Genomic DNA, 14,066 nt, shown 5'->3' with positions numbered 1-14,066 from the left:
ACAGTCTCCTTGCTTAACACATGCCCCCGTGGAGCTAACATCAGGTGCTGTTCATCTTGAAGGGATTGACAAGTTGTGTATGAAAGAGCTTGCTGCTTTCTAATGGTGGTTGTCATTCTTGGTGTAAACCAGCCAGGTTGGGTGTCATCCACTCTACTGAACTCTCACCTCTTCTTTCTCACTTGGTGCAGATTGTGCGACGGGGAATGCTCCCTGGAGGAGGAGGCGAAGTGTTTTTCTCATGTCCTGTAAGGAAGGTCCTGAAGCCCATTCAGCTCACAGATCCGGGAAAGATCAAACGTATCAGAGGAATGGCGTATCCTTTGCATTTGCTTCAGATTTCTTATTTTTTTCTTGCCTCCCTAAGATAAGAATAACTCATAACGATTTACTTCTTCCCAGGGTTATTTACATTTTAGACAACAATCTTGGAAGAGTCTTAATAATTAATTTATAATTATTGGCTGAGATAGGATATTTTGTTACCTGCCTCACCATAACTAGATTGACTGATTGATTCATTTATTTTTTCAGTTAACACTTAAGCAAACAGCTCCAGTGTATGTGACATTATCCTGAGGGCTTCGATTTGGGGGCCACCAATGCATCGCAGTTCCTCCCTCAGAAGAGCTCATCGTCTGGTGAAGGAAACAAATATACAAACACATAATTCTGCTATAATGTGTAAAGTGATATAGATGATGTGCAGTGGGTTGGGGGAGCTAAGAGTAAAGAGTAGCAAATTTGTCTGGAAGATGTGGGAGGAATGAATAATAATGAATAACATCTGCCATTTATTAAGTGCTTACTCTTTGTGCACTATGATAATTTATATACTTAATTTATTTTTATTTATTTTTTAAAAACCACTTTATTGAGGTGTGATTGACATACAAAAAGCTGTATTTATTTAATGTGTACAACATGATGAATTTGGAGATACGTATATACCTGTGAAACCATCAACATGATCAGTGCCATAAACATATCTATCACCTCCAAAAGTTTCTTTTCACCGTCTTTATTATTTTACATTTTTAAAATTTTAATTGTTTTGTGATAAGAACACTTAACATAAGATCTACCCTTCTAGCAAATTTTTAAGTATAGAATACAGGCATTACAGTGTACAGTAGGTCTCTAGGACTTATTTAGGTTCCTCATATAAATGGGATCATGTAGTATTTGTTCTTCTTTGTCTGGTTTATTTCATTTAGCATAATGTCCTCCAGGTTCACCCATGTTGTCACAAAGGACAGCATTTCCTTTTTTAAGGCTGAATAATATTCCATTGCATGCAAATATCACATTTTCTTTATCCATTTGTTTGTCAATGGACATGTAGGTTGCTTTCATGCCTTGGCTATTGTGAATAATGCTGAAAAGAGTATTGAAATGTGTGTATATTTCTTTGAGATCCTGATTTCAATTCCTTTAGATATACATCCAGAAGTGGGATTGCTGGATCAAATGGTTAGTTCTATTTTTAATTTCTCAAGGAATCGCCATACTGTTTTCCATAGTGGCTACACTAACCTATATTCCCACTAACAGTATACAAGGATTCCCTTTTCTCACCAACACCTGTTATTTATTTATTTATTTTTTGATAATAGCCATCCTAATGGGGTGAGGTGATATCTCAGTATGGTTTTGATTTGTAGTTCCCTGGTGATTAGTGATTGTTGAGTACCTTTCCATGTTCCTGTTGGCCATTTGTATGTCTTTTTGGGAGAAATGTCTGTTCAGGTCTTTTGCCCATTTTTAAATTGGGTTGTCTGTTTATTTTGCTACTAAGTTGTATGAGTGTCTTATATTTGGGTATTAATCATATATATGAATTTCAGACATTTTCTCTCATTACATAGGTTGCCTTTTCACTTTGTTGTTTCTTTTGCCTGTGTTTTGGTATTCAAGAAATAATTGCCAAAGCTAAAAATCTTCCCACTATGTTTTCTTCTAGTTTTACAGTTTCAAGTCTTATGTTTGTCTTTAGTCCATTTTGAGTCCATCTTTGTATGTGGTGTAAGATGAGTCCAGTTTCATTCTTTTGCATGTAGGTATCCAGTTTTCCCTACACTGGTTATTGAAGAGAATATCCTTTCCCCATTGTGTATTCTTGGCAACCTAGTTGAAGATCAGGTGGCCAGATATGCATAGGTTTATTTCTGGGCCCTCTGTTCTGTTCTATTGGTCTATATGTCTGTTTTTATGCCAGTGACATGCTGTTTTGATTTTTGTAGCTTTGTAACATATTTTGAAATCAGGACCTGTGATGCCTCCAGCTTTATTCTTCTTGCTCAAAATTGCTTTGGCTATTTGGAGTCCTTTTTGGTTCCTTGTAAATTTTAGGATTGTTTTTTTCTATTTTTATTAAAAAGAACATTGGGATTTTGATAGGGATTGCATTGAATCTGCAGATTGCTTTGGAAAATATGGACATTTTAACAATAATTCTTCCAACCCATGAACATGGACTGTCTTTCCATTTAAAAAGTCTTTTAAAATGTCTTTCATCAGTGTTTTATAGTTTTCAGTGTATAAGTCTTTAGCTTCCTTGGTGAAGTTTATTCCTAAGTGTTTAGGTTTTTTTTAATGCTATTGTAAATAGGATTGTTTCCTTGATTTTCTTTGCAGGTAGTTTGTTGTTAGTGGGTAGAAATGCAACAGATTTTTGTATGTTGATTTTGTATCCTGCAACTTTATTGAATTCATTTATTAGTTCTAATAATTTTTCTTTTTTTTTTTTGATCCATTCTTTAGGGTTTCTACATATAAGATCATGTCATCTGCAAACAGATAATTTTACTTTTTCCTTTCCAGTTCGGGTGCCTTTTCTTTCTTTTTCTTGCCGAATTACTCTGGCTAGGACTTTTAGTACTATGTCGAATAGGAGTGGCAAGAGTGGGAATCCTTGCTTTGTTCTAAATCTTATAGGAAAAACTTTCAGTTTTTCACCATTAAAGATGATGTTAGCTTTGGGCTTTTCATATATGGTCTTTATTGTGTTGAGGTAAGTTTCTTCCATGCTTAATTTGTTGAGAGTTTTTTTTTTTTTTTTGTGGTATGCAGGCCTCTCACTGCTGTGGCCTCTCCCATTGCGGAGCACAGGCTCCAGATGTGCAGGCCCAGCAGCCATGACTCACGGGCCCAGCTGCTCTGCAGCACGTGGGATCCTCCTGGACTGGGACACGAACCCACGTCCCCTGCATCGGCAGGCGGACCCTCAACCACTGAGCCACCAGGGAAGCCCCTGTTGAGAGTTTTTATCATGAAAGAATGTTAAATTTTGTCAAATGCTTTTTCTGCAACTATTGAGACAATGATGTAATTCTTATCCTTCATTCTGTTAATGTGGTGTATCACATTGATTGATTTGCATTTGTTGAACCATTCTTGCATCCCAGGGATAAGTGCCAGTCCATCATGGTGTATGATCCTTTTAATGTGCTGTTGAATTCAGTTTGCTAATATTTGTTGAGGTTTTTTGCATCCATGTTCATCAGAGATGTTGGCCTATAGTTTTCTTTTCTTGTATTGTCTTTGTCTGGCTTTGGTGATGCTGGTCTTGGAAAATGAGTTTGGAAGTTTTTCCTGTTTGAGTTTTTAGAAGTTGAAGGATCGATGTTAATTCTTCTTTAAATGTTTGGCAGAATTCACCAGTGGATTCATCTGCTGAAGCCATCTGGTACTGGGGTTTTCTTTGTTGGGAAGTTTTGGTTACTGATTTAGTCTCCTTACATGTAATTGGTCTGTTCAAGCTCTGTGTACTTGATTCAGACTTGATAGGTATTAGGTTTATTCATTTCTTCTAGGTTGTCCAATTTGTTGGCATATAATCATTCATAATAGTCCCTTGTGATCTTTTTCAATTTCTGTGGCATCAGTTGTAATGTTTCCTTTCATTTCTGATTTTACTTATTTGAGTCTTCTCTTAGTCTAGCTAAAGGTTTGTCAATTTTGTTTATCTTTTCAAAAAATCAGCTGTTTTGTTGATTTTTTTCCTATCATTTTTCTATTTTATTTATATCTACTCTGATCTTCTGCTAACTTTGAATGTGGTTTCTTCTTTTTCTAGTGTAAAGTTAGGCTGTTTATTTGAGATCTTTCTTCTTTTGTAGAAAGAATGTAAGCGCTTATCACTATAAAATTCCTTCTTAGTATTCCTTTTGTTGCATTTCATAAATTTTGGTTTGTTCTGTTTTCATTTGTCTCAAGATATGCTCTAATTTCCCTTTTTTATTTCTTTGACCCAATATTTGTTCAGAAGCATGTTTCTAATTTTCATGTATTTGAATTTTCCCATTTTCTTGCTGTTATTGATATCTAGTTTCATTCCATTGTGGTTGGAAAAGATACTTGGGGTGATTTCATCCTTCTTAAGTTTGTTGAGACTTTGTTCTGTGACCTACCATGTGATCCTGGAGAATGTTCCACGTGTGCTTGAGAAGAATGTGTATTCTGCTACTGGTGGCTGGATGTTCTATATATGTCTGTTGGTTCTCTTTGGTTTATAGTGTTCAAGTCTGTTTCCTTACTGATTTTCTTTCTGGTTGTTCTATCCATTATTGAAAGTGGGGTACTGAAGTCTCATTATTATTGCATTGCTCTCTATTTCTCCATTCAGATTTGTGGATGTTTGCTTTATATATTTAGGTGGTCTGCTGTTGAGTGCATGTATTTATATAACTGTTATATCTTCTGGTTCAATTGAGCCTTTTACTGTTATATAATAACCTTTGTCTCTAGTGACTTTGAAGTCTTTTTTGGCTTAAAGTCTATTTTGTTTGATATAAGTATAGTCACCCCTGCTCTTCTTTGGTTACCATTTGCATGGAGTATCTTTTTCTGTGCCTTCACTTTCAGCCTATTTATGTCCTTATATCAAAAGTGAGTCTCTTGTGTACAGCATGTAGTTGGATCTTGTTTTATCCATTCAGCCACTCTATGTCTTTTGATTGTGGAGTTTAATACATTTATATTTTATATACTTTATTCTTAAGCCTCAAAGTGAGTTTGAATTCTCTTACATCCTGTTTTGTAGATGGGGAAACTGAGGCTTCAAAAGGAATTTGCTCCCACGTCATATTGCTAGTAATGGTAGAGCTGGGATTTGAACCCTGTCTCTGTTAAAAGCCCAGGCTTTTAACCTCTGCTTTTTCCTATAGAGAGGACAGGGTATTTGGACTGAGCCTTGAAGAATAAAGGGTTGTAAAATGGGGCAAAGAAGGCAGAGTTCTTCAGGCAGAAATGTGGGCCTGTGTGGAGGGAGCAGTGCGCAGTGGTTCTGGGGAGTGGCAGGCAACGTGGTGTGGCCTGAACGCAGGTCAGTCAGCGGTGTTTGGTAGTAGAAGATGGGACAAAAAGTTGGGCCAGGAGCCTGTAAAGGTGGGAGGCTGTGCCGAGGAGTCGACCTTCATTCAGAGTCAGTAATCTTCTTTTGGAGAGAGAATTTTGCACATCAAGCAGATAACTCTGGTGGTACCGAAAGAACTTTTGGCTATTTTTGGCTCGTTGTAGAAATTTTGGTAGGTGCAAGTTAAAAAAAACAAAAAAACAAACAAAAAACCATCTAATCACCTGATGGCAATCACTTAGAGGCAAAGATAGTGGGGAATTATCATGCCCTAAAGAGAGCCGGTGAGGGTAGGGGCTGGGGGACAGGTGAGGGCTGCTAGTTTATGGAGGTCCTAGAGGCAGGATGGATAGGATGCAGCGATCACCTGGGTCTGTGCTAGAGGAACAGGGAATCCTTGAGTGTGACTTTGATGTTTCTCACTTATGCACCTGAATAGAAATATTTTGTTCAGATAGAAGCTACAAATGTTTGGAGTGGGGTGTGGCCGTGTGGGTGGCAGTGAAGATAAGTTTAGTTTTATTCATGTTGGGTTTGGTGGTCCCAGGTAGGTAAGTGGATAAGTCTAGAAAGGACTTATTAGAAGTTAGGAATGTAGAACTGTAACTGAGGGGCCAGGAGAGCTAGAAATGAAAGATTTGGAGTCAGGTACCATGTAGAAGGCAGGGAGGAGGGTGGAACCGTGAGAGGTCACTAAGACTTGAAAGCAAAAGCAAAGTAAGTGCTCCCAGGAAGGAAGACTAGGGAAAATCAGAGAGTTGAGAGGAGAATAAGGAAATCAAATAACTATATTTCATTTTTAAAAAATACATAAAAAAAATTTTTTTTAAACTACACTGAGGTACCATCTCTCACTAATCAGACTGGTAAAAAACTAAAGTTTGACATCATATTCTGTTGAAAGGCTGGTGGGAAGGTGAGACAGTATAACCCCTATGGTTAAGAATTTGACAATATCTAGCAAAATTCCCAGAAATCACGGAAGCTGTCAAAGGCTACTAGAGTCATGTCAACTAGACACAGAAGCCAACTTGAAGAGGCTCCTACTAGCCAAAGGTGGGACAATCCAACCACCAATAGGAACAATTACAGTCGATCGAAATACATTAAATAAGTTTACATCCACAAATTTATTATGATACTTAAAAAAAATAAACCTTTATTCATCATACTTGGAAATCAACTCATTCTTTTGAAAATTGGTAGAGACAAGCATTTGTTCTGCTTTTCCTGTACAAACTGATGAAGGGAAGTTGGTGAGGGAAAGTCTGTGTTTAGCAGGGATGTTAACTCTTTGTTTATGAATAAATTGCAAATCGTTTTTTTTCTAAAAAGAGGTAAAAAAGAAAATGTACCTTCTTGGAAGCCCACCCAGGTCAGCGCCTTAGAAGGGCTCAGAGGAGTCAGCATTAGGATGGGGCGCAAGCTGAGGGACTCACAGCAGGCTGCCACTGATACCCCTGGGAGCTCTTTCCAGAGGGTGGTAGAGGCAGAGGCCAGATAACCATTTCTCGGTTGCAGGGTGATGGAGGGAAATGGTGAAGAGCAGAGGCCACTCTTTCAAGAACTTTGACAAGAAAGAGAATAGAAGGAAAGATAAGGTGGTGACTTGAGGAAGAGAATTGAGAAGATTCCCTTCCTTTTTAACAAAAAGGTTGGTGATGATTTGAGTATTTTTGTAGCTTGGGTAAAGTAGATTTATATATGAGAGAGGGAGACTGATAAAGCAAGGTAACAAGGTGATTAAAGCACAGGTACTAGAGTCACACAAATGTGGATTCTAACTGGCTTTGCCACTCACTGGTGGAGATGTTTGGCCCCAAGCCTTGCTTGACACATTTATCATTGGGCCTGCTTACGACTACTGTATGGGGCTGTAAAGAAGGTTAAATGAGGTAATAGATGTATGATACAAGACACTGGGGTGGTATATAAGTAAGTGTTTCGTAAGTTGTGGCTGCTGTTATTTTTATTATTGTTTGAGAGGGGATGGATTGAAAATGGCAGGTATATGGTAAGGATGGAGCAGTCTGACGATGATTGGAAGCCAGTAGGAGGAGTTTTCAATTTTACTGAGTTAGGGTGGGTTCTAGGATAAGGGGATCAGCACGGGTATGGTAAGGGAATGTAACAGGGGTGGTAAAGATGTGCCGTCACAGTGGCATAGGGGCCACTATTGGGGGTGGGGTGCCCATAGGGACGTAGTAACTAAAGATAAGAGAAAGGCTATGGGACTTCAATAAGGGCTCAGCTGAAGCGAGATGTTATCATGGTGCCAGCTGCATGGCCGTGGGTCCAGCAGCAGTTGGCAGCCTAGAAGGAGAAGTAGAGGAGGCAAGAGGGCCATTTTCATCCAGGGCTGGGTGTGGATTGACAGGGTGAGTGGGTTATGCAGAAGGACGGGTTAGAGGGCATATTGGTGAGCGTGGCATTGGAGTGACAGCCAGTGCTCTCTTTACTGAGTAATGCAGCAGGGGCTCGCCAGCCTGGAGAAAGCACCTGGTCATGGGTTTGGAATCCTTAGCAGGTTTAATGGAAGTAGATATGTGTGCTGTGTAGAAGAACAAGAAATTATGTTTAGGGAACTGTGTCTTGGGGTTTCAGATATTAAGAGTGGTAGAATTCTAGGTACTAACAAGATCTGGGTGAGGGCAAGTGTTAGAGGTGGGGTGGGGTGGGGGCTGGATGGGGTTGGGTGTGGCTTTCCTGGTGGGAATTTGACACAGTGGGGTGGACCAGGATGTATGCTTCTTGGGGTGATAGGGGCTTAAAGTCAAGTTTTGTATTTCTCAGGAGGTTTTGGGGTGGTCCTTCTTGGAGGAAAAGAAGTATGGAGTGGACTAACTTTTCAGAGGCCTTGAGTAGATTGAACAGTGTGTGGTGAGGGTACGGTATGGGGGCATGGCATAGCCACAGGGCAGAGAGAGCCATTGATGAGATAAAAGATCAAACTTGGGGTGCTACCTGAAGTTCTTTGTAGGCATCATCAAGAACAGAGGAATTTATAACAAAGCTTCTTCCATGGATTATGGTCAAGACCTGTGTATATGAGGAGAGAATGGGGGAGAAATGGCTCCTGTCCTGGGGAGCCCCCAGGTTGATGGATACTTCCATTGATGACCCAAGGTGATGTTCAGCTCTCAAGTTCTCCGATTCAGAGGAGGTAGAAACAGGTTATAGAGAGATGGAAATGTGATGTGAGTAGGTGGGTTTTTTTTTTTTTTTAATATGCCTGTTCTGCTTGACCCATGTCAGTTACTTATAGCTCAACCTCATTCTAATTAACATTGTATTTCACTATGTAAAGAATTCCAAATTAAACCCTGTTGATGGCCATTGGGGTGTCTTCTGTTTTTCACTGTTGCCAAAAATGCTGCGGTTAATGGGTTAATAGCCTTGTACACGGAGTTCCTACACACTCTCAGGACTATTTCAGTTTGTTTTTTCTCTTTTGAGATTTGTTTCCTCAATGCTATGTCGTGGCAGTGAACTCTGCTTGGAATCCATTCTTTCTAGTTTGGAAATGTGATTTCCAGCATGTGTTCTGTTTGTTTACCACAGTCCTGTGGTAACAACATGGGTTTCACAGAGGCAGTTACAGTGGGATCCCACCTGTACTCGCTGTACTGGGTGCAGAAGCCTTGTGAGAGTTTTGAAGCCTTTGATGAAGACGGCGGGAAACGGGGTTGTACAGTGTCTTACATAAAAGCCGAAAGAGCTGTTGTGCCCCGGGCACCTGGGGTGCAACATTGTTCCTCCCCGGCTTCTCTCTCGTGTTCTTCGAGCCTTCCCTGTGTAGACTCTGAGCCAGAAGGATGCCAGTGAGGTCCCAAGCCCCTCACCTTCCTTGAGGCTGGGGGTAGGACACCTGAACGCTGCCCGATACACCCCGACTCTAGAGCCTTCCTCTGAACTCCCCAGGAGAGTTGACACAGTGCCCTTGCCCAGATCCCTGTCTACAAACCAAACGTTCCAGCCACTGGTCTGCAAAGCTGCCTATTTCGTGAACACCTCAAAGGAATGTGGGTTTGAATTGAGATCACCTTCTTGGCCGACTTTGGAGCCTGGGAAAAAAAAGCTGCCTTTGGAAAAAGCTTTAGCTGGTTTCGTGGTTTGTTACTTGCAAGGCCGGTTAATGGTTGGGCTGAGCTTGGAGGTTGTATTCCCCATAGGAGGGCTCGAGCTGGGAGAACTAGCCCCGCTCTCTGGTGTGTGTTTGTGGTTTTAACTGGGCTCCCCGATGCCCCCTTCCAACCCCCACCCCGACCCTCCAGCCCACCCACCGCAGCAGAGTGCATCTCTCTGACTGGCCAGGGATTGGGAGGGAGCTGGTGGTGTTCCTGCCAGCAGCTGTGACTGGACAGTGCGGTTGCCTTTTATTTACTGCCACCCACTCTCATTCTCCCCCTGCCTGAGAGAGAAAGGAACACTGTGTTTTAGTTTTGTGATGCTGTCCCAGTAGCTCATGACTGGGTACATAAGAGTTAAGTGAAGAAGCTGGCAGAAGAGGGGCGTGAGGTAGAATTTGTTGGACAATCTGGTTTCCTTTCTCTAGCTATAGGGAAGGTACTTAGACAATCAGTCTCTTTCTTTGTATACACACACACACACACACACACACACACACACACACACACACACACACACACACCCCTTAGCTTTCTCCGACTTGTAACACCAGGGAGGGTGAAGGGCAGGAGTTCCATGCGGGCTGTAGCCATGAGCTTGTGTTTCTTGGATATGAGTTCTCAGTGTGGTACTCATAAACGGCCTTCAGGACATTCACCACCCCCCAAAATTGTCTGCAAAACTATGTGTTCACGTGTTTCTTGAGAGAGGGTTCATAGCTTTCATTAGATTCTCAGAGAGGTCTCTTACTCCTGAGAGGAAAGAACCTCTGCTTTGGGATTTGAATCTTGGACTACTAGTAGGAAAAGCAATAGTTGACATCCACTGGGCTCCGACCACACATCAGGCACCGCTGAGCACTTTACGTGCATTACTTCATTTGAGCCTCCAGATCCTGTGAGGAGAGTATTATGATTATCCTTTTCTTACTGATGAAGAGGTAGAGGCACCAAGAATAGCACATTAGTCCCAGAATGATGCAGTTTGCTGGAGCTGACACTTAACACAGATAATCTGATTCTAGAACCCTTAACCAATCATGGTAGGGCCTCCACGCCAAGCCAGATAGCTCCATAATGACTCTGGGATGCAGCCGACTTTAAAGTCCCTTTCCTTCTTTACTCCACTGCCTGAATTCTAGTATATGCTTCCACTGGCCCTCATTAGCACTGTTGTTAGCCACCTGGTTTCCACATCCTTGGAAGGGTGGGGGAAGAAGGCTGTCTCTGGGAATTCGGATCTGTTTAATTTTGAATCTTAGTTCCGTGACCCAGCTGTCCTAAGTGTGACCCTGGAACCAGGAATATGTGGCCCTTGCCTCAGGGTTACCATGAGCATAAAATAAGATGATCATGTACCTTAAAGAACTTTGGAAGACATGAATGCTGTGGGCTTTTGTGTCAGGATAACGACATCTGTATTTTCCCACACAGAGTGGGCAGCTTCAGACCTCAGAAGGATAGCACCCTCCTGGTCCAAAGGGTATGAGACCTGGGACTGTTTGTCTAAGCTGCCTGTGGTCAAAAGTACATTCTGGACAGAAGAGGTGGTGATGTAACTGGGTCTGTGTGTGTATTGAAAAATCCCTCTTTGCTCTTTCCTCATTTCGGGTTTGTCCTTTGAGTCAAGTCAAATATTTATCGAGCATTTCTGAGTACAAAAGTAGTGTATTAGAGACTTGAGGGATACAGAAGTAGAGCCCCTTTCCTTATGGAGTGTGCGGTCTCATCGAAGAGCAAGGACAGCATGAGTGTATACGAAGGGAGACGTGTGGTAAGTTCAAGTGCAGGCCACAGTCGGTGCTGCCCAGAGGATTTCAGGAGGGGGGGAGCTCTGGGTTGAAGAATGAAGGCAGGCAGATCAGGCCGAAGGATTTGAACGCTTTGGTTGGTGGAGCTGGGGGTGGTGATGTCTGTTTGGGGATGAACACCGAGCAGACTAGGGGGTCCAATCTCAAGATCTGGGAGGGCCCAGAGTTACTGGGAGATTCTCCTTAGCATGAGGAAACTGGATCTTTTGTGGATGTTCAGGATGGGTCAGAAAGGGGAGCCAGATGCCAGTCAAATTCTTTGCTCAGTCTCTGAGCATATTGTTTCTGCAGCTCAAATGAAAATTAAATGCGTTATTGACAGGAATTTTCGAACAGTTGGGCGAGGCTGGGCAGACTACACACCTTGTTTTCCTTGTTAGACTTGCTGCATGGGGTTTGGATCAGAGTAGTGGGAAGATCACATGTTGTTACTTCTCTGTTTTTGGTAGCCCCTCGTCCCACATACGCAGCTGCCCCTGGACCGTACAATGAACATCGGAAGTGCTTAGTACATACTTACTTTTTATTTGGTAGGTGGAATTGGGGAGAGCCAGTCTCTGTAACAAAGTCTAATTTTAGGTAATAGTTTCCACTTTCTCAAGCACCAACCTTTACATTTGAGTTGCTAATATCTTTCTCCTTTCCTTTCTGAGGGTGCCCTGTTGTAAAAGTGCTAATTACTAATATTCTGACCACAGGGTAGCAGTTGTGAGGAGCCTGTATCATCCATAAATAGAATCATCAGCACTTAAATAACTGAAAGTAGGCTCTTAAGTGAAACACAAAAACCTGTTTATACCTTTATAAACAGCCCCACTATGCTCTTTCACTAATGTTTTTCTGCCTTTCCTGTCAGCCTACCAGGGGGTGGATTGGGTCACACAGGGACCCAGGTCAGTCCCAGTGTGGTGTCTGTTCTGGCCTTAGGTTCCTAAGAGAAAGACTCAGTGGTTACAGCAGTGGGGATGGTCAGAGAATACTTCAGAGGGAGCCTGGCTTATGCCCTACAGGGGGGCAATTGCCTTTACTTGTTCCAAAATTGAGGTGAACCATTTCTAGGGGAGGAGGGATGGGTAGGCAGTCTAGAGCAGGGTTGACAGCTTTTATTTTATACTTTCCGAGTGTCTATATTGTTTAGATGTTTTTCACCGAGGGCTTTTTATAACAATACAAAAAATTATATAATAATACAATAATAATAAATAAAAAGAATAATGTAAAAATTAAGTTATGGTACTACAAAGTTAAGTAATTAAATACAGGTGGAGAATAGAATGGATTAGAAGTCCCAGTTTGTTATGACAGTTCCACAGATATTCGCTAGCTTTATGACTGACTTTGTTGTGGAGTCCAAGCAGAATGACACCCTTAACTCCAGGTTGCAGGTACTCGGTACGCGTATCACCTCAGATGGCAAACAGGATTGTGGATTCTGCAAGGAGCATCCTCAACAAGTTTATACCTGATATCTATATTTACACAGACCACATGAAAGGAGTCAACTCTGGGAGGTAAGTGTCTGTGCGTTTTTGGAGCCTAATCCCCTAGCCACCCTAGCTTTTGTCATACTCCTGGTCTGATTGAAGCTAAAGTTGCCAGCTCTGAGGTTGGGCAGCCAGAGGAAGAATGATTCACAGTTTTTTTCCTTCCAACTTACCGCCATTGTCAGCAACAGGCATCTTTTGAGCACCTATCACATGGAAAGCGTCACGGTGCCCAGTGCTGGGTGATGAGGGGTTGAGACGCCGGCCTAGGGGAATTAAAGCCCAGCTATTAATAAACAGTGCCGCAAGCTTTAAATCCCATCTGTCCTCTGTTCCCACAAAAAATTAAAGTAAACAAGTTCTTCTATCCTGTGTGAATAACGGTTTAGGGGAAAAAAATCCTTTGTTGGTTTAAGTGCCAGTCGGCTTCTCTCTCCATCAAGGGGAAAAACACCCCTAGAGCCAAAGAAAGTTATTGCAGATTTGAGTTTGGTTTAGTTAGAGCCTTTGCAGAAGACCTTACTTTAGAAAATAAAAAGTTAATGATGATCTGTGTAATGAAAATATCTGTTTTAGGCTTTGGTTGTATATTTAGAAACCAGCGAGTTAGGGAAGCAATTAAAACCTAATTTTTTATTATGAAAATGTTAAGTATACAGAAAAGTTGAAAGGATAATACAGCGAACACTTGTATATTCCTACTACTTGTAGTTAACAATGAATATTTTGCCAAATTTGCTTTCCTTGTGCGTGGGTTTTCTTTGTTTTTGCCTAACCATTTCGACGTGAATGACAGTATCTTTACACTTTGAATTTGAAGTTTTCAGGTTGTGTCTTCTAAAAATAAGAACATCAGAGACTGACTGTTGTGGGATAAAAAATCAGTTTTTTCCTAAGTTGTACCACAGCTCATCCTTTTTCATAGCTCTTCTGTCTGAGCTTTCTTTAACTTCAGGAAAAGAAGGAAAAAGAGGGTAAAGGAGGGGTGAGTGTGTTATGGGATCTCAGACCTTCATGAAGCCCAAGGGAAAGATGCAGGTGACTCTTCAGAAATGCAGCGGTGGCTCATAGTCCAGAGCAACAGAGGTGGTGATGTCAGAGGTTAGAGTTGGGAAAGGGTTTGTGTGCAGAGCTGGCCCTTTTTCTGGGAGTTGGAAACGTCAGTGTTGGTCCCAAACCTTTGGTGTATTGCTCAAATACCATCAGTGTTTTCCTCATTCATAATGTGGGAGTGATAACAACTGCATCCCTAGGTTACTGTAAAGATGAAAAGGTCACCTGTGTAAGT

General features: G+C 41.5%; 1 protein-coding gene across 2 annotated transcripts in view; it reads left to right on the top strand.

Annotated features, from left to right (window-relative positions):
• RCL1 (RNA terminal phosphate cyclase like 1) overlaps positions 1 to 14,066 on the top strand; it is a 57,691-nt gene that overhangs the window by 24,246 nt on the left and 19,379 nt on the right. For both annotated transcript variants that reach the window (XM_065879070.1, XM_065879069.1), the window contains exons 5-6: positions 192 to 316; positions 12,680 to 12,805. In XM_065879070.1, the coding sequence (XP_065735142.1) occupies positions 192 to 316; positions 12,680 to 12,805 (251 nt within the window). The remainder of the gene's footprint in view (positions 1 to 191; positions 317 to 12,679; positions 12,806 to 14,066) is intronic.

Source organism: Phocoena phocoena, chromosome 6 (assembly GCF_963924675.1).
Source record: "Phocoena phocoena chromosome 6, mPhoPho1.1, whole genome shotgun sequence".
Lineage (NCBI taxonomy): Eukaryota > Metazoa > Chordata > Mammalia > Artiodactyla > Phocoenidae > Phocoena > Phocoena phocoena.
This window is presented reverse-complemented; position numbering and strand designations above follow the sequence as displayed.